General features: G+C 38.8%; 1 protein-coding gene across 1 annotated transcript in view; it reads right to left on the bottom strand.

Moving 5' to 3' along the window:
• Positions 1-3,470: 3,470 nt before the first annotated feature.
• TXNDC9 (thioredoxin domain containing 9) overlaps positions 3,471-18,570 on the bottom strand; it is a 17,020-nt gene continuing 1,920 nt past the window's right edge. The window contains exons 2-5 of the mRNA XM_017519321.2: positions 16,266-16,486; positions 11,082-11,200; positions 6,567-6,821; positions 3,471-4,244 (exon numbers count right to left, since the gene is read on the bottom strand). Of these exons, the coding sequence (XP_017374810.1) occupies positions 4,127-4,244; positions 6,567-6,821; positions 11,082-11,200; positions 16,266-16,454 (681 nt within the window). The 5' untranslated portion in view covers positions 16,455-16,486 and the 3' untranslated portion in view covers positions 3,471-4,126. The remainder of the gene's footprint in view (positions 4,245-6,566; positions 6,822-11,081; positions 11,201-16,265; positions 16,487-18,570) is intronic.

Below are 18,570 nucleotides of genomic sequence, written 5' to 3'. Positions count from 1 at the left end.
AAAAGAAAAGAAAAAGAAAAAGGAAAAGGAAAAATAAAGAGTGAAATTATTGGGCTAATAACTATGTATGACTTTCTGAGAGACTGCCACTCTTTTATAAAGTGGTTGAAGCAATTTACAATCCTAAAACAATGCATAAGGGTTCCAATTTTTACACATCCTTGCCAACACTTGTCTGCCTTTTTTATTATTATCATCCTAGCTGGTGCAAAGTGGGATGTCATTGCTATTTGGATTTACATTTCCCTGATGGTTAATGATTTGAGCATATTTTCATGGACTTATTGGCCAATTGTCCATTTCCTTTGGGAAGATTCTTTACTCATTTTTTAAATTGGGTGTTCGTATTCTTCTTATTGGGTTGAAAGAATTCTCTACATATTCTGGATACATTTTATCAGATATATGATTTGCAAATATTTTTCCAATTCTGAGTTATTATTCTAATCTGATGGTATCAATTACAGCAAAAACATTTTTATATTTGATGTTCATCTATTTTTTCTTTTGTGACCTGTGCTTTTGATGTCACATCAAGAAGCCTTGTGTAACCCAAAGTTGTGAAGATTTACTCTTAGATTTTCAAAGTTTTGTAGTTTTAATTCTTATATTTAGGTGTTTGACACATTTAGAGTTTTTTGTAGATCACATAAAGCAGGGGTCAGTTTTTACTTGTCCCAAAGCCATTTGTTGAAGAGACTATTCTTTCCCATTTGAATTGTCTTGGCACTTTTGCCAAACATCAATTGCCCACAAGACACAAGGGATTATTTCTGACTTTTAATTCTATTTATCTCTATGCCTGTCTTACAATTGCTGTTTTGCTCTAAGTTTTAATATGAACGTGTGAGTTCTCCAAATATGTTCTTTCTCAAAATTATATTGGCTACTCTGGGTCCACATAAATTTTAAGATCAACTTATCAATTTTTGCAAAAAGGTATCTGGGAGTGGGGTTTTTTTTTTTTTAATTTGTTGAATCCGCAGATTAACTTGGCCAGGGGCAGTATTACAATCTTAAGACTCAATAACAAGTCTTTGACTCATAAAATAAAGCTTTGCATGTATTGTTTTTTTTTTTAACTTAAGATCATTGAAAAATGAGAAAAAATAATTGAGACAGTCTTGTTCTGTTGACCATGCTGGAGTACAGTGGTGCAATCATAGTTCACTGTAGCCTCAAACTCCTGGGCTCAAATGATCCTCCTGCTTCAGCCTGTAGAGTAGTTATGACTACAGTTGCATGCCACCACATCTGGCTAATTTTTTTGAATTTTTTTGTAGAGATGAGAGTCTCACTATATTGCCCAGCTGGTTTTGAATTCCTGGCCTCAAGCACCCAAAGTGCTGGGATTACAGGAGTAAGCCACGGCTGGCTGGGCCAATGGGTTTTCTTATACACAATGAGTAGTTTTTTTGTTTTCAAGATTTTTTTCTTTCATTGTTTTTACTACAGTTTTGGTATGGATCTATCTCTGTTATCTTACAATTTGATCTTCTTGGATTAATGTTTTCATCAAATATTGGATTTTCAAGCATAATTTCTTCCAATAGTTTGCTAAATCTTTCTACTGTGAACACAAATCTACTGTGGAGCTCCTCTAATGAATTTTTCATTACAGTTGCTTTACTTTTGAACTCTAGAATTTCAATTTGGCCCTTTTAAATTCCTTTGTTGATATTCTCTGTTTGATGGAATATTGTAAGCATACCTTCCTTTACCTCCGGCAGTTTCGTTTAGATTTTTTGGAACACACTTATAATTTTATAAAGAATGAACACTTTGAAATTTTTATCTGTTTCCAACCTATTGAACCTCTCAGTTTCTTTTGATTGCTTTTTCCCTACTTGTATGGATTAATTTCCTGTTCTTCTGCATGTCTTGTAATTTGTTGTTGAGAACTGGATATTTTAGATACTATGTCATAACAGCTCTTGACACTAATTTCCCTTTAACCCCCACTCCCTACCCTCCAGTGCATTTTTTCTTGTTTAGTTTTTTGGCTGATTTCAGTTAAATCCACTTACCCTGAAGTATGCAGCCTCTGATGTTCCTCCTCACAATACAGTCTGGGCGTGGGCAGTCACCATGACTACTCCCTCTAGCCCCAAGGACAAGGACAGTGGTTTGGATAGGGCTCTTTTACCTTTTCCTGATCTTTTTGGAAAGGTTCTAGTTAGTTAGAACCTCTTTTGTTACCACAACCTACTATTAGCACCCACTAATTTACTAGCTAACTACTCTTATTATTTTCATTTTTTAGGTCTCACTATGTTGCCCAGGCTGCTCTTGTACTCCTGGCTTCTAGTGGTCCTCCTGCCTCCACGTTCCAAAATGCTGGTATTACAGGCATGAGCCACCATACCTGGCCACTCCATCGTATCTCACAATGCTCTGGGGCACAAGTCACTGCACAGTTTAATCTAATTAAGTTCAGGCCCCTGTAGAGTAGCCTTTTTTTGAGATAGGGTCTCACTCCATCATCCAAGCTAGAGTGAAATGGTGTAATCTTGGGTCACTACAACCTCTACCTCCTGGATTTAAGTGATTCCCGTGCTTCAAGCCTCTCGAGTAGCTGGAATTAAAGGGATGTGCCACCATGCCTGGCTAATTTTTAAATTTTTAGTAGAGACAAGGTTTCACCAGGTTGGCCAGGCTGGTCTTAAACTCCTAAAGTGATCTGCCCACCTTGGCCTCCCAAAGTGCAAGGATTACTTGTGTGAGCCACCATGCCAGGCTCTTTCTCTTATTTGTTGAGCTTGTTGACATTCCCTTTTGATCGTTGCCATCAGAGAGCTATCAGTCTGCTCTTAATAGTCCCCCTTCCCAGATCCATTGTATTTGGTGGCACCCTTACACTTGAACATCTTCCCTCATTCTGCTCTAAATAGTCCCTTTAGGGAGTGTTACCGAGGTGTTTTTATGACTTGCCATTTCCAATGCACAAAACCTCTCTTCTGCTGCTCCAGAGCTAGGGATGGAGACAGTGGCCTGCTTTTCTAGGAGTTATGCCCACAGTCTACAAGGGGTAAAAGGGTGATACAGCTCTTGGTCTCCTCCAAGTGCATCTTCTTGCATGGAACCATCACCCTGTATACAAGTAAAGAACCTTCATCCTATGAGTAAGCTGGGGCAAAAGCAATTGAGGCCCAGTATTCTCAGTCTGCTATTCCTGGGGTAGATTCTCTGTGCCATAAGCGGGGACTAGGTGGAGGAAGGAGAGCCCTAAATCTGTTGGCTACTTTTGCTTGCAAAAGGGCTTCTGCAACACAGAGCTTGAGGGAATGAGTCATGCTAGTAACCTATTCTTCCAGAGGAGAAACTGTAGTCCAGGATTGAGAACTGGAGAGAGGGAATGGAGTCATGGCTCAAATGCCACAGAATCCCTATTCTTACTAAGATTTAGTAGACTTGAAAAAATGTTTTTGTTGGATGTATGCTTTTATGACAATTTTCATATAAATTTAAACTTCCAGTTACAAGTATTTTATTGAGCAGAGACACTGGAGTTCCTTATGCTGTTATTTCAAAAGTCTTTCCTGATTTCTTTTTAATTAATGTTTAAAATACAAGCAATCAGGACCCTTTAAATAAGGCAGTATGTTCACAACCCAAAATAGCTTTCTGCTGGCATCAGTTGATTCAACACCAACATGCAGTGACCAGAATAACCAGTTCTTTAATAGCTACTTAAATATATTCCAGAAGTGAAGTGTTTAGAATTCATTTACAAGTGCAGTATTGCACCAGTAAATGTTACTTGACCTGTTGTATAAATAATGCCAATTAATTAGTCCTGGAATAGTTTTTGAATTTCTAACTCTGTAGATCAAAAACACGATTGTGAATGGTATAAAGGTGTATGACTCCTATTGTGATAAAGTCAATCTCAAAAATAGAGAATCCAGACCCGTCCCAGATAATTTAAGAACGGGGAAGTTTTCTTCAACTTAAACATGATGGCCACACGGAAAATAGTAAAGATACCTTTCAATGTGATACAACTGTATAAAATTCGAGAATATGAGTATTTAGACGACTAATGTATAGACATTAATAGAATTTAGAAAACACATTTAAATCTGAAGCAGAAGAAAAAAGACAATTTACAAAGAATTAATGAGCTCTAATCATCATCAGAGTCTGAATCATATTTCTTTCCTCGGATAGTTTTCTTTTCCAGCTTTGTGAAGTTTGTTCCAAATTTCTTTTGGCTCTGAAATGGTGGCTCCATTAAATTTCCACTAAAAATTAAAAAAAAAAAAAAAATAGAAAAAGCATTTTATTCTTTATGATTTAGTACTAGTATGCTAAACTGCACAAAAATCTAACTTTGTTTCCTTCCTGTAACATAAAGAATAAAATTTCTTTAAAATGCTGGTGTCAAGGAAGAGGTATAATGCTTATATTGATGGTTAATAGCCTTAAACCTTATTTTGTACTATTAAATTTGTTTTAGATTAATATTATTTTCCTTTTTGAGACAGGGTCTCATTCTGTGGCCCAGGCTGAAGTGCAATAGTGTGATCACGGCTCACTGCAACCTCTACTTCCTGGACTCAAGCAATCCTCCCACCTCAGCCTCCTGAGCAGCTGGGACTACAGGCATGTGCCACCACGCTAAGCTAATTTTTAAATTTTTTGTAGTGATGACATCTCACTATATTGCCCAGACTGGTCTTGAACCCCTAGGCTCAAGCGATCCTCCTGCTTTGGCATCCCAAAGTGCTAGGATAATAGGCGTGAGCCAGTGCACCAGACCTATTTTCCTTTTTATCATTCATTATGAATTAACATTTGGTTAGCACAGTGCTCAGCTGTCACCAGAAATGAGAGAAACCATCGCATACCTCCTGATATGATGCATCACTTCCATAACATGCCTGTCAAAAATAGATAATTTGAATCCAATCTTGAGGAAATATAAGACAAACCCAAACTTGGAGATATTCTCCAAAATAAACAGTTTGTACTCCTCAAAAACATCAGTCTTAAGAACCAAAGAATAACAATGGTAACTAAAGCTATAATAACTAAATGTGCTGCATTTTTGGTATGAAGGACATTATTGAGACAATGATAACATTTGAAGTAAGAGCTGTAAATTACACAGTAATTCCTGTTTTCATAATTGTACTATGGCTATGTAAGGAAATGTTCTTAGGAAATACATATGGAAGTCTTGAAGGGGTGAAGGATGCAGGAAACCACCATGGCACGTGTATACCTATGTAACAAACCTGCATGTTCTGCACATGTACCCCAGAACTTAAAGTATAATAAATAAGTTAATAAAATAAAAATAAAATGTTTTTTTAAGTGGAAAAGAAAAAAAAAGGAAAATGTTCTTCAGAAATACATATGGAAGTCTTTAGGAGGAAAGGGACACTGTATCCACAACTTCTACTCAAATGGTCCCCCAAATGCTTCACAGTATCTACGCAATGATAAAACAAATATAAAATGTTTAAAATTGGGTAATATGGGCAAAGGGACAATGAGGATTCTTTGTACTAGTTTGCAGGGCTTTGTTTCTACTAGCTTTTTGTAGAGATGAGGTCTCATCTCACTATGCTGCCCAGATTGGTCTCAAACACCTAGCCTCAAGCAATTCTGCCAACCTCAGCCTCTCAAAGTGCTGGGATTACAGAAGTGAGCCACTTGCCTGTACACAGTTTGTTTAATGTTTAAAATTACCCTGAAATGTAACTTTAATAAACATTAATATTTATGTTAATATTAAGAAAATGAAACCAATTTCTACAACATAGGAATTATTTCGGCATGTCTAGGAGAGTCAGAGAAAAGAGGGGAGGGAAATGGGGCAGAGAGAAAAAAGTGAGAAACTTCTACTTCTTGAAAGGCACCATGACTCTGGAAAGATTGCACAATTTTACCTGTTACTTTTGCAAATCAAGAAAAGGCAAAAAAGACAAGATGATATGCTCTGATTTGTGTAATTAAATAAATTATTTGTCTGAAGTAGTAGATAAAGAAATGAAAGTTGGATTTTGAATTGTTTTCAAACTAAAACTGTTCTTCATAGCAAGTAATACAAGCTAGGCATAGAAACCTTTTGTATTTATCAGCTTCTATAAGCAAAATGGGAAATACTAAGTTAAAAATCTAGTATTTTAATATATAACTTTCTTTGCAATAGTGTATTTTTAATTTTTATTTTATCAAAGAGAATCACTTCAGTCAGTGTCCATTTGAGTAATCTGGCTTAAATTAGGGAACAGTCAACTAGAGATTGCCATTTTAAGTTTCCAGATTAATACAAAATTAGTTTCAATAGCATATGTTAAGCTGAAAACTTTTATAGTCAGGAGTACTGTGAGATTCACTTTTACTTATAAAATCAGTTTTATCTGTAAATCTGATTTTGCTGTAAAATCATACTAATAACACATGCTTTAAGAAATACGCTTTTCCTTTGAGAAACATTCTATACCTTAGCCAAAAGGTCTTAATTTCATAAAATAAATGTTACAATACAAAAGTCCTCTGTAAAAATATCAGCTATATATGAACTAAAATCAGTATGATCTTTTGTTAAAAGTTACCTGTAATTAAGAATGTCAGAACAACCGAGCCTCCATTCTAAAGTTTCTGTGGTGAAGTCATCTGTATTTCCTAGGTCAGTAAACCCAACAACATAATCTTGTGTTTTCCCGTCTTTTACCAGTGCTAGTGTGGGAATGACTTTGATACGCAGTCTCTCACAAAGGAAAGGTGCTTTTTCCACATTCAGCTTCAAAAATTTGGTCTCGAGGTGTTTCTTGGACAATATCACCAGATGTCTGTCTAATATTTTACACCTGTAAGTAACCATATAGAAAATTATAAAATAAACCACAAATCTCTTTTTTCCAAAATAAATGTCATTAGGTAAATCTAATAATTATATAGTTTTTCTGTTGAGTCTCATAACATGGCAGCCAACCTACAGGTGTGTCAGATGACCTCAGTTCCAGATCAAAGGTTAGCTGCCTGATTATGAGATGGGAAAACAGCCTATAAGATTCTAGAAAGTCAGATTTGCATTAATGATATTATCTTTTAAAATATTAAATATATGCTTTAAGTCATAAAGGAAGTTGTCCTATCTCGTACAGGAAAACCTGAGAAGGGACAAACTGAAACTTCACAGAACTCAGAAGAGACTAACAAAAATCAGAAATGCACACATGGTGCCATATTTGGAAGTCATGAAGAAAAACTGAATAGCATCACTGAGGAAAAACTCCTTATTCCTAAATATGAAACTCTGTCAGTAAGAAGCACACTAAGACTAAGGGTTACTAATAATATTTAAATAAATTTGGCCATTATGCTTTTAGGGAATTAAAAAATACCCATAGTAACTTCTATTAAGCTACCTTCCAATGAAGAGGGAAACAGAAGTAAGATTTTCTTGGCTGGGCATGGTGGCTCACATCTGTAATCTCGGCACTTTGGGAGGCTGAGGCGGGCGGATCATTTGAGGACAGGAGTTTGAGACCAGCTTAGCCAACATGGTGAAACCCTGTCTCAACTAAAAATTAAAAAAATCAGCTGGGTATGGTGGTGTGGGCCTGTAATCCCAGCTACTTGGGAGCCTGGGGTAGGAGAATTGCTTGAACCTGGGAGGCAGAAGCTGCAGTGAGCCAAGATTGTGCCATTGCACCCCAACCTGGGCAACAAAGTGAGACTCCATCTCAAGAAAACAAAACAAACAAACGAAAAAGTGACATCTTCTTTATATTAAAATTTATTTTCTGGCCACTGATGCAGTGGCTCATGCCTGTAATCCCAGCATTTTGAGAGGCTGAGGTGGGCAGATCACTTGAGGCCAAGAGTTCAAGACCAGCCTGGTCCATATGGTGAAACCCTATCTCTACTAAAAATGTAAAACTTAGCTGGGTGTCATGTTGGGCACCTGTCATCACAGCTACACGGGAGGCTGAGGCACGAGAATCGCTCTGACCTGGGAGGTGGGGGTTACAGTGAGCTAAAATTGCGCCACTGCACTCCAGACTGGGCAACAGAGTGAGACTCTGTCTCAAAAAAAAATTCACTTTCAACTGGCCAATTCATGACTATTTCTAAAACAGACTGTTGCAATAATCTTTAAGACTGGTGGTTCTTAACCCTAGGTGTTCATTATGATGAACTTTTATTTATTTATTTATTTATTTTTGAGTTGGAGTCTCACTCTGTCACCCCGGCTAGAGTGCAGTGGCATAATCTCGGCTCACTGCAACCTCCCCCTGCTGAGTTCAATCGATTCTCCTGTCTCAGCCTCCTGAGTAACTGGGATTACAGGCACCCATCGCCAAGCTTGGCTAATTTTTGTATTTTTAGTAGAGACAGGGTTTTACCATAGTGGTCAGGCTGGTCTCGAACTCCTGACCTCAGGTGATCCACCTGCCTCAGCTTCCCAAAGTGCTGGGATTACAGGTGTGAGCCACCATGCCCCACCAGGAACCTATTTTAAATAAGTCTATAATTATACCATTTGTCAATCAATTTCTAAAAATTAAAAAAAGCAACAGTCATGGTATAGTTATAGACGTTTATGTACATTTAAAAATAACAAGCATAATTAGATTGTTTATAACACAAAGGATAAAAGCTTGAGATGATGGATACTCCATTTATCCTGAAGTGATTATTACACATTGCATGCCTGTGTTAAAATATCTCATGTATCCCATATTTACCTACTATTGGCCACAATAACTAAAAATTAAAAAAAAAAAGCAGTAGGCTGGGTTGAAGTCTCTCCCTCTGTTTTATCATTTAGTATCTGAGTGATATTAGGTGAGTCACTTAATTTCTCCAAGCCTTGGTTTCCACACATGAAATGAGTGCCTCTGAAGATTACTGTGACTGTTCCAGGGATAATATTCACAAAAGCATTCCACCTACTATGTATGAGGAACTTTGCTAATATATAAAATTAACTGGATGATTTTGATTTTAATTTTTCAGTTCCATTTGAAGGTGAGTACTCCTGATGATGCACTGTTTATACACCCATCAAATGAGTTTACTGACCACCTACTATGTGTCAGGCAGTTGCTTTAGGGCTATGATCCCAGAGCACAGTAGGCCACAATACAGGCAAATGCTCTGCCTCTACAAAACCAACAATTTAGTTGGGTAAGACATAGAAAAAACAAGTGAGGCTGGGTGTCGTGGCTCACGCCTGTAATCCCAACACTTTGGGAGGCCAAGATGGGTGGATCACCTGAGGTCAGGAGTTTGAGACCAGCCTGGCCAACATGGCAAAACTCCGTCTCTACTAAAAATACAAAAATTAGCCGCGTGTGGTGGCAGGTGCCTGTAGTCCTGGCTACTTGGGAGGCTGAGGCAGGAGAATCCCTTGAACCCAGGAGGTGGAGGTTGCAGTGAGTCGAAATCCTGCCATTGCACTCCAGTCTGGGCGACCATGTAAGTCTCCATCTCAAAAAACAAAAACAAAAAACCAAAAAAAAAACAAAAACAAAAACAAAACCCTAAAAAAACAAAAAAACAACCCCCACTCCAAAAAAATAAAACCCAAAACCAAACAAAAAAAAAGTGGACAAGTAATATTTTATATACCAGTATATTTACATATCACTTCATCATATTTGTGAAAGGTTGGCAACTTGAGGAATGTGTGGCAATGGGAGATGGTTGTGTACCACAAGGGCAGAGGGTTTCTCTGATACCCTTCTGCCTGCCTAATCCCTTCTCTCTCTGTTCCTCACAAGAGATATTACCATCTCAATATTTTCTTTCATTTTTATTCTCTTAGTCAATGAATCCCAGGAATCAGTTCTTGAAAGGTGTCAACTAACAATGAAGCTACTGGGTTGAAAGGTCAAGAAAAAGGGGCAGGCAGGCCACAAAATGAGAAAGACAGCAGGGCTGACACCACAGTGAGTGCCAGAGATGCTAGAGCACACTACTTGTCTGTTTCGGGGGGCAGCTGCCTGTTAGCAGAAGCCTGGCATTATAGTTTCAACTCTGCTATTATAGTTTTCTGAGTTTTTTAAAGAAAAATTCTGAATGTGAATATTTTCCAAAGGGTTTATCTCTCAATTTTTAAGTGTTGGTAACTAATCAAATCTGTGGGCAAAACCACAAAGGCTTGGGTCCTTTGGTTTAAGACGTAACCTCTTCTGGGGAGGTATTAATATTTTATAAGGGATTTGCCTCCTTAGAGAGATTTGGAGACCTAGGGTGGTCTAAGAAAAATCACTTCTCCTTCTAGCCAAGACTGGCAGTCCCAACTCTGCTTTGGTGAAAGGTTTGGCCAAGCCACCATCTTTCTATTACAGTTGTTAGCTGAGAAGGACTGAGTGAAAGAACACTGACTCTCAACAGCTGTTCCTGGTTCCCAACATCGTGGCTGATCACAATACTAGATGGAAATAATTATTGTCATGATGATAAGAATTTTAAGTGTACATTTCTAAGATGTTTTTAGAGTTAGCTAGTGAAAATATAATTCAAAAATATAGCTATTTATATGGGAATACATTCAATAATATTCATTTATATTTTTGCATGTAATTGTTAAGTTACTCTTTAAAATAACAATTGCTTAACTTTTCTCTCTCTCTCTCTTTTTTCTGAGATGGAGTCTTACTCTATTGCCCGAGCTGGAGTGCAGTGTCATAACCTTGGCTAACTGCAACCTCTGTCTCCCAGGTTCAAGCAATTGCCCCACCTCAGCCTCCCCAGTATCTGGGACTACAGGTGCTTGCCACCACACCTGGCTAATTTTGTAGTTTCGCCATGTTGGCCAGGCTGGTCTTGAACTCCTGACTTCAAGTGATCCCCCTGCCTTGGGCTTCCAAAGTGCTGGGATTGCAGGCTTTAGCCACTGGGCCCAGGCTGCCTAACTTAATACTAAATAACATATGAGAGAGTACAATGAAACAACTATTTTCTTTTAGTTTTCTTCATTTCTCTATTAAGCTAGTATATCTCTATTCAAACAGCTGATTGTGTGTGTTTTTTTTTTTTTTTTTTTTTTTTTTTTTTTTTTTAAAAAAGTTTTTTTTTTTTCTTCGAGAAAAAGTCACGAATGGAAACCAAGTTACCTGAATGTGGAGTCTCTGTAGAAATGGCAAACCACTTTTTTACTCTCCTTGACTTCTTGAAAAAAGTCTCTTTCACTAGGGATTTCTCTGTATTCTCCGTGTCCTTTAGAAAGCCATTCCTAATTTGGAGAGAAGGAAAACATTACACATGTGAAATATCTCTTTCAGCACCACTTGACATTTTAAGTGTCTAAATCACCATTGTATTTTGAAATACATTTTTTTAAGTGTTTTTTATTGTTGAGAATGGATCTCGCTACAGTTGCCCAGGATGGAGTGTGGTGGCATGCTTATAGCTCGCTGCAGCCTCAACCTCCTAGGCTCAAGAGATCCTCCTATCTCATCTCCCAAGGAGTTGGGACCATTGGCACATGCCACACCATGCCTGGCTAATTTATTTTTCTTTTTTGGTAGAGATGGGGTTTTACTATATTGCCCAGGCTGGTCTCAAATGTCTACGTCCAAGCAATCCTCCCACCTTGTCCTCCAAAAGTGCTAGGATTACAGGCATGAGCCATTGTGCCTGGCTGAAGTCAATTTTATCTTATAGAGAAATGAATTCCTTTTAGCAGTTTCCTTTCCTGCTTCTACTGTCAATGCAAAACTAGTCTATGGGCAGTGAATGTCTCCACAGCATGGCCTGGGTTCAAGATAATTACCTGTCTTGATAACTAAAAGTATTTGTTTTTCTCATAACCTCAAAAATAAAAATTTAGACTTGAGAGACTCAGAATGTAAATGTCCACTTAACTTTATCCATGTACTCTTAAACTACTAACATCAGAAATATTTGATCCAAGTTACTACAAGTCTTTTAAAAATAATGCTCATGAGGCTGGGCATGGTGGCTCACGCCTATAATCCCAGCACTTTGGGAGGCCGAGGTGGCTAGATCACCTGAAGTCAGGAGTTCGAGACTAGCATGGCCAACACGGCGAAACCCTGTCTCTATTAAAAAACATGCAAGAAATTAGCTGGCCACGGTGGTAGGTGCCTATAATCCCAGCCACTAGGGAGGCTGATGCAGGAGAATTGTTTGAACCCGGGAGGCAGAGGGTGCAGTGAGCTGAGATCATACCACTGCCTGGGCAACAGAGTGACTCTGTCTCAAAAATAAATAAAAAGAAAAAAGTAAAAAATAAAAATAATGCTTATGAGATAAAGCCTTCTCTTGGGGATGGAAAGTGGTTACTGCAGCTCTGAAGGGCAAGAGTCCTGTCTGCTTTTGATAACCACCTTAGAAATGTTTAAAAAGCATCTGCACCTGTACTAATCGTTAGGAAGGGCTTCTCACAATGAACTGCAATATATTCATAACTCTGGTCTGTGGCTTCCAGCTTGAACAAAGATTAAAGTTTTAATCTCTTTCCCATGTCGGCCCTTCAAACATCACACATTGCCTAAGTTTTCCCTTCTCCACACTGAACACTTCCAGTTCCTTACAATCATTCTCATATGAAAAGATTTCTAGAATTCCTACTCTTCCAGGATATCATCTAAACACGCTCATGTCTTCTTAAAATGTGACAGATGTCTCCATCCAGCCCTCTAGAAGGAGGTACAACCAAAGAGCTAGGAAGGCCATCTCCCTTCCTCCTTTGGATGTCAATGAACATGGCCCAGACTATAACAACTGTGGTGTCCAAATCACATCCGCTTATGTTGAACCGACACGCACAGGAGACCCTGATATTTTCTTTGGCATATGAAGTTTCATGACTGCTTTTGCAATTTACCAATGATATGTGCCCTTAAAAAGTATTTGTTAGGCTGGGTGCAGTGGCTCACACCTGTCATCTCAGCACTTTGGGAGGCTGAGGCAGGTGGATCACTTGAGGACAGGAATTCAAGAATAGTCTGGGCAACATGGTGAAACCCCGTCTCTACAAAAAATACAAAAATTAGCCAGGTGTGTGGCACACGCCTGTAATCGCAGCTCCTCCGGGGGCTGAAGCACAAAAATCGCTTGAACCCTGAAGGCAGAGGTTGTAGTGAGCTGAGATCATGCCACTGCACTCCAGCCTGGGTGACTGCGCAAGACCCTTCTCAAAAAAAAAAAAAAAAAAAAAAGTATTTGTCTTTTAAAAAGCTGCTATTTCTAGGCCAGGTGTGGTGGCTCGCCACCTGTAATCTCAACACTGTGAAAGGCTGAGGTTGGCGGATCACCTGAGGTCAGGAGTTCAAGACCAGTCTGGCCAACATTGGGAAACCCGTCTCTATTAATAATACAAAAATGAGCTGGGCTTGGTGGTAGGTGCCTGTAATCCCAGCTACTAGGCAAGCTGAGGCAGAATACTCTCTTGAACCCAGAAGGTGGAGGTTGCAGTGAGCCAAGACTGTGCCACTGTTCTCCAGCCGGGCAACAGAGCAAGACTCTGTCTAAAAAAAAAAAAAGCCGCTATTTCTTTTCAATATTTATTCTCAAGTGTTTAATCAAGAGGCTGAAGGCCTGAAACTGTCCTGGCTTTTTTGAGGGAGGATGTGCCCATTCTGAACCTCTACCAATGCTCAGGGCCTCTGCTGACACATTCACTACACCCCTGTGCTCTTAGCATAGCCCCTTATGGACAGCATGTGCTCCTAAGGTACTTGCAGAATGGAATGAGGCAGGATGGGCCTACCTGAGGTATGGCAGCTGGGCAGCACCTGGCTCTCAGTGGCCATCACCCAAGCCTCTGCTTAACTCCTCCTATTTCTTACGTTATTCCTCTGCTCCCTACCTATGTGCGCCAGCTCTAGTTAAGAGTAGGAGGGTGCTTGGCTGAGAGAAGAATATAGGTTCACCTAGGCCTATTAAGTGCTGAGTATAAGTCACTGCATACACTGATCTCGCCAATATCGTCGTGGATCAAAAAGTCAAAATGTCTGTATAATCTAATTACTGTATAATCTCTTATAAAAAGAATATCTACACAAATCACTAGGCTTCTTGCCTACTTTCAGAAGACATTTTAATAAAAAAGATCTATTAAAATGCAATGAAAGTTCTAAAATAAGAACCTCTAAATTACTCCATGAGAAATGCATTTTAAATTGATTTATACATTAATAATAAAAAAAGGCCTATATCCAGCCTCCCTGACTTAGTTGGTTTTAACCATAAATATTCAGACCACTGTTTTGAACTGCCAAAAAGTTCCTTTAAGACATTATTTAATGTATGTTCATCACTGCAAATCAGGTGAATTCATAGTCTCTCTACAAAATATCCTCGTTATGAATAATTATTTTCAGTTGCAAATTAGCAATTAACAGTGTACTTAAATGTAATCATGAAATATGAGTTTGTGGCAGAACCTAAACATATATTACCTTAAATTTCAATAATTCATCCTCTGCATACTAACTATCAGCCCTATACTATGAAAAGCAGCCAAGTGGGCCTGGTGCAGGGTGGCCCACACCTGTAATCCCAGCACTTTGGGAGGCTAAGGCAGGCGAATCATCTGAGGTCAGAGTTTGAGACCAGCCTGACCAACATGGTGAAATCCCACCTCTCCTAAAATACAAAAATTAGCTAGGTGTAGTGGCGGGCACCTGTAATCTCTGCTACTTGGGAGGCTGAGGCAGGAGAATCACTTGAACCCAGGACATGGAGGCTGCAGTGAGCTGAAATTATGCCACTGCACTACATCCTGGGTAATAGAGCAAGACTCTCTCTCAAAAAAAAAAAAGGAAAGAAAAGCAACCTATTTTCTAAAATAGTGTATAAGCAAAAGCCATGTAACATACTCTATTTTAGAAAACTCAAAATATAGAAATTTGGACTCACTCATAAAAGATTACTTCCTTTCGTAGTAACTCTTCTAAACATATAAACTGTTCTAAACATGAGAGTGTAAACATATCAAAGTCATGCTAAAGTAACACAAACAAAACTCCGTCTCTTTTTTGGGGGGACTGGGTCTAGCTCTATTGTTGAGGCTGCAGGGCAGTGGCACAACCTTGGTTCAATGCAACCTCCACTTCCTGGGTTCAAGCAATTCTCCTGCCTCAGCCTCCCAAGTAGCTAAGACTACAGGCACGCACCACCACATCTGGTTAATTTTTGTATTTTTAATAGAGACAGGGTTTCACCACACTGGCCGGGCAGGTCTTGAACTTCCAAACCTCAGGTTATCCGCCTACCTTGGCCTCTCAAAGTGTTGCGATTACAGACTTGAAAGCCACCATACCTGGCCAAAACTCCCTATTTCATCATAAAAGTTAAGCCTCATGTTTTAGTCAGTCAACTAAAAAGGAACCAGAGTTGGCAATAACGTATTTCCAGGTAACCCAATGGAAATATGTTTTAATCAAAATTCAATTTACAGAATTTGGCCAGATGTGGTGGTTCATGCCTGTAATCCCAGCAGTTTGGGAGGCTGAGGCAGGAGGATCACTCGAGGTCAGGAGTTTAAGAGCAGCCTGGCCGATACGGTGAAACTCTGTCTCTACTAAAAATACAAAAATTAGCCAGGCATGGTGGTGTGCGCCTGTAGTCCCAGCTACTTGGGAGGCTGAGGCAGAAGAACTGCTTGAACCCGGGAAGCAGAGGTTGCATTGAGCCGAGGTGTCACCACTGCATTGCAGCCTGGGTGTCACAGTGAGACTGTCTCAAAAAGGAGAAAAAAATTCAATTTACAGGATTTAATCCATTGGTTTCAATCAGAGTTTACAACTCTGCATTTATTCTATACGAACATTCTAAGAGGCAACAAGGATAGAGCTGTGGCCACCTTTCTTTGTTACAAAGCATGCATTCTTTTGAATATGCCACATAAATATTTTGTTGGAAATGCCTGAAATAATTTTTTCAACATAAATTGACTTAATAGCTCTTATCTCACAGGTGTTATCTCATTTGCTTTGAAAACAGCTAAATTGTGATAGGCTTTAATATTACCTGAAATGGAAACCAATGACTCCCTAGCCCTCCATTCAACCAAACAAATTTAAGCTCAGAAAAACGATCTTGGGCAGATCTTTCTTTTACTTGACTGTAGATTAATACAGAGATTGGGCTAATTTTGAATGTATCTTCAAAACATATTTTTTCTGGGAAATTTTTTAACAGTAATAGGTACTATGAATCCCAAAATCCCTAAAAGAAAGATTGAAATGTAGGTACTACAGCACATGTATATATAAGTTGTTAGGCGCATACTGTTATAGCAATTTCAGAAAGCAGGGCAGAGAGGTTACTTGTTTCTGTTGTTGAGCTTTCCTTAGTGCCTCAAGTCTCTTTTCTTTAAGGCGTTCCAATTCATCCTCATCCATCTGATCCAGTTTCTGAATTTCAGAATCCAAATGTTCTTCCACTAGTTTGGTAGTCTGAAGCAGCTGATTCTCCAGGACTTTGGAAAACATGTCAACAGACGCATCAGCTTCCATTCTTCCAAATGGTACAGAGTTCAGCCTGGGTGCTGGGGAGAAGATTTACAAAGTACATTTAAAAAAATGCAAACAATAAGCAAACTTTTCTTTACCATCTTCAAAAATTCTGGTGAGTATATAATGTGAACTCTATGGAGTATTCTAATGACATCCAAGCACTTGATATTGGGCTTAAGAATTTTTATCTGTTTTTAAATTTAATTTTCAATAGGTTCCAGTCACACCACTCAAAAACAACTTATAGCAAATTTAGGGTGCTTCTGATTTAGCATGTGTTTTACTATACTAAAGCAAAGACAAGTCTTTAAGACCATCACCAAACCACAGAGAAATGAGTTGTGAAGTTATACCTGGTGATATACCCTGACATTCAGCGTTCTTTACCAACGGCAAAGAGAAATCAGAAACTGCGAACAATAGGAAGGTACGGCTACTGAGGTTTTACACATAAATATATATATTAAACTTTACTTAAACAGACACAGAGTAGAGTTGAGCAAAACACAGATTTTTTTCAGGGTCGCTGCCCAAATGAGTTTCATTTAACTCCTAAAACGTCTCACTACCATTTATGTAAAGAACAGTGCCTGGTGCTCCCTAAGCATTAATGTCCATTCCTGTTCTCCTACTACCTAACAAAAAAATCGATGAGGCTGAAAAATTAATATTGGTTTCCATTTACTGACAGTATTAACTTTGATGTAAAACACTCCAAATACTTAAAAAAAATTTTTTCCCTATCATCACTCCTCTGTGCAAAATAAGAGTTTCAAAATATAACTAATTCAGATTAGAAAGAAAGACCTATCTCAATTAAAGTCGTGCATCACTTCACAATGAGAATACATTCTAGGCTGGGTGCCGTGGCTCACACCTGTAATCCCAGCACATTGGGAGGCCAAGCTGGGCAGATTGCTTGAGTTCAGGAGTTTGAGACCAGCTTGGGAAACATGGTAAAACCCTGTCTCTACTAAAAATAGAAAAAGTAGCGGGCACAGTGGCGTGAGCCTGTAGCCCCAGCTACTTGGGAGGCTGAGATGGGAGGAGGATAGCCTGAGCCCAGGAGGCCAAGGTTGCAGTGGGCTGAGATCACACCACTTCCACTCCATCCTGGGCCACAGAGCTAGATCCTGTCTCAAAAAACAAAAACCCATAAAACAATGGGAATACATTCTGAGAAATGTGTCATTAGGTGATTTTGATGTTGTTCAAACATCATAGACTGTATTTACACAAACCCAGAAGGTACAGCCTGCTACACACCTAGGTTATACCACACAGCCTATTACTTCTAGGCTACAAATCTGTACAGCATGTTACTGTACTAAATACTGTAGGCAACTGTAACATAATGGCATTTGTGTATCTAAACATAGAAAAGGTACAATAAAATACAGTATTATAATCTCATAAAACAAAAATGTCCTTATGTGGCACATATGTTTAAAAAGAAATGGAGTATTTTCTACTAGCAATTAGTACAAACTTTTATTAATTTTAAAAGAAATGGGAGTATTTTGTTCCAACAATTAGAGGGCAATTTTATGTGTATCTCAGGGTTACTACCCCAGAAATGATTTATAATTTGTCTATCAAAGCAGGAGGCTGTTGCATGTCAATAAACTACGATACGTTTGCAAATACTATTGAAGCACCCAAAACTTCATTAACAGACTATGTCATTCACTCAGCTTCTGACACAGATCCTGACCCACACAGGCCCTCTATAAGCACTTAGCTGAAGAGAAATATTCTTGCAAACTTCAATTCTGATTCCTTCTTCTTTACAGGAAAAGCATTTGAAAAGCATACTTGATTTCATCTTTGTATCATCACAGAACACAAAAGGTACTCAATAAACATGTGTTTAATGTTGAATGAACATTTGCCTCGATTCTGTCCAAAGTATTTGAGTTTAAAAAACCAAATTGTAAGCTCCTTGTAAGTGCTATAAAATTGGAAAGGTGCTGTATTTCAAATACAGCAAAAGATTTCCACACTTCCTGGGCCGGGCGCGGTGGCTCAAGCCTGTAATCCCAGCACTTTGGGAGGCCGAGGCGGGTGGATCACGAGGTCAAGAGATCGAGACCATCCTGGTCAACACGGTGAAACC

Source organism: Cebus imitator, unplaced genomic scaffold (genome assembly GCF_001604975.1).
Source record: "Cebus imitator isolate Cc_AM_T3 unplaced genomic scaffold, Cebus_imitator-1.0 Scaffold736, whole genome shotgun sequence".
In the NCBI taxonomy this organism is placed as follows: domain Eukaryota; kingdom Metazoa; phylum Chordata; class Mammalia; order Primates; family Cebidae; genus Cebus; species Cebus imitator.
The sequence above is the reverse complement of the archived record's forward strand: the minus strand, read 5'-3'. Positions and strand labels throughout refer to the sequence as shown.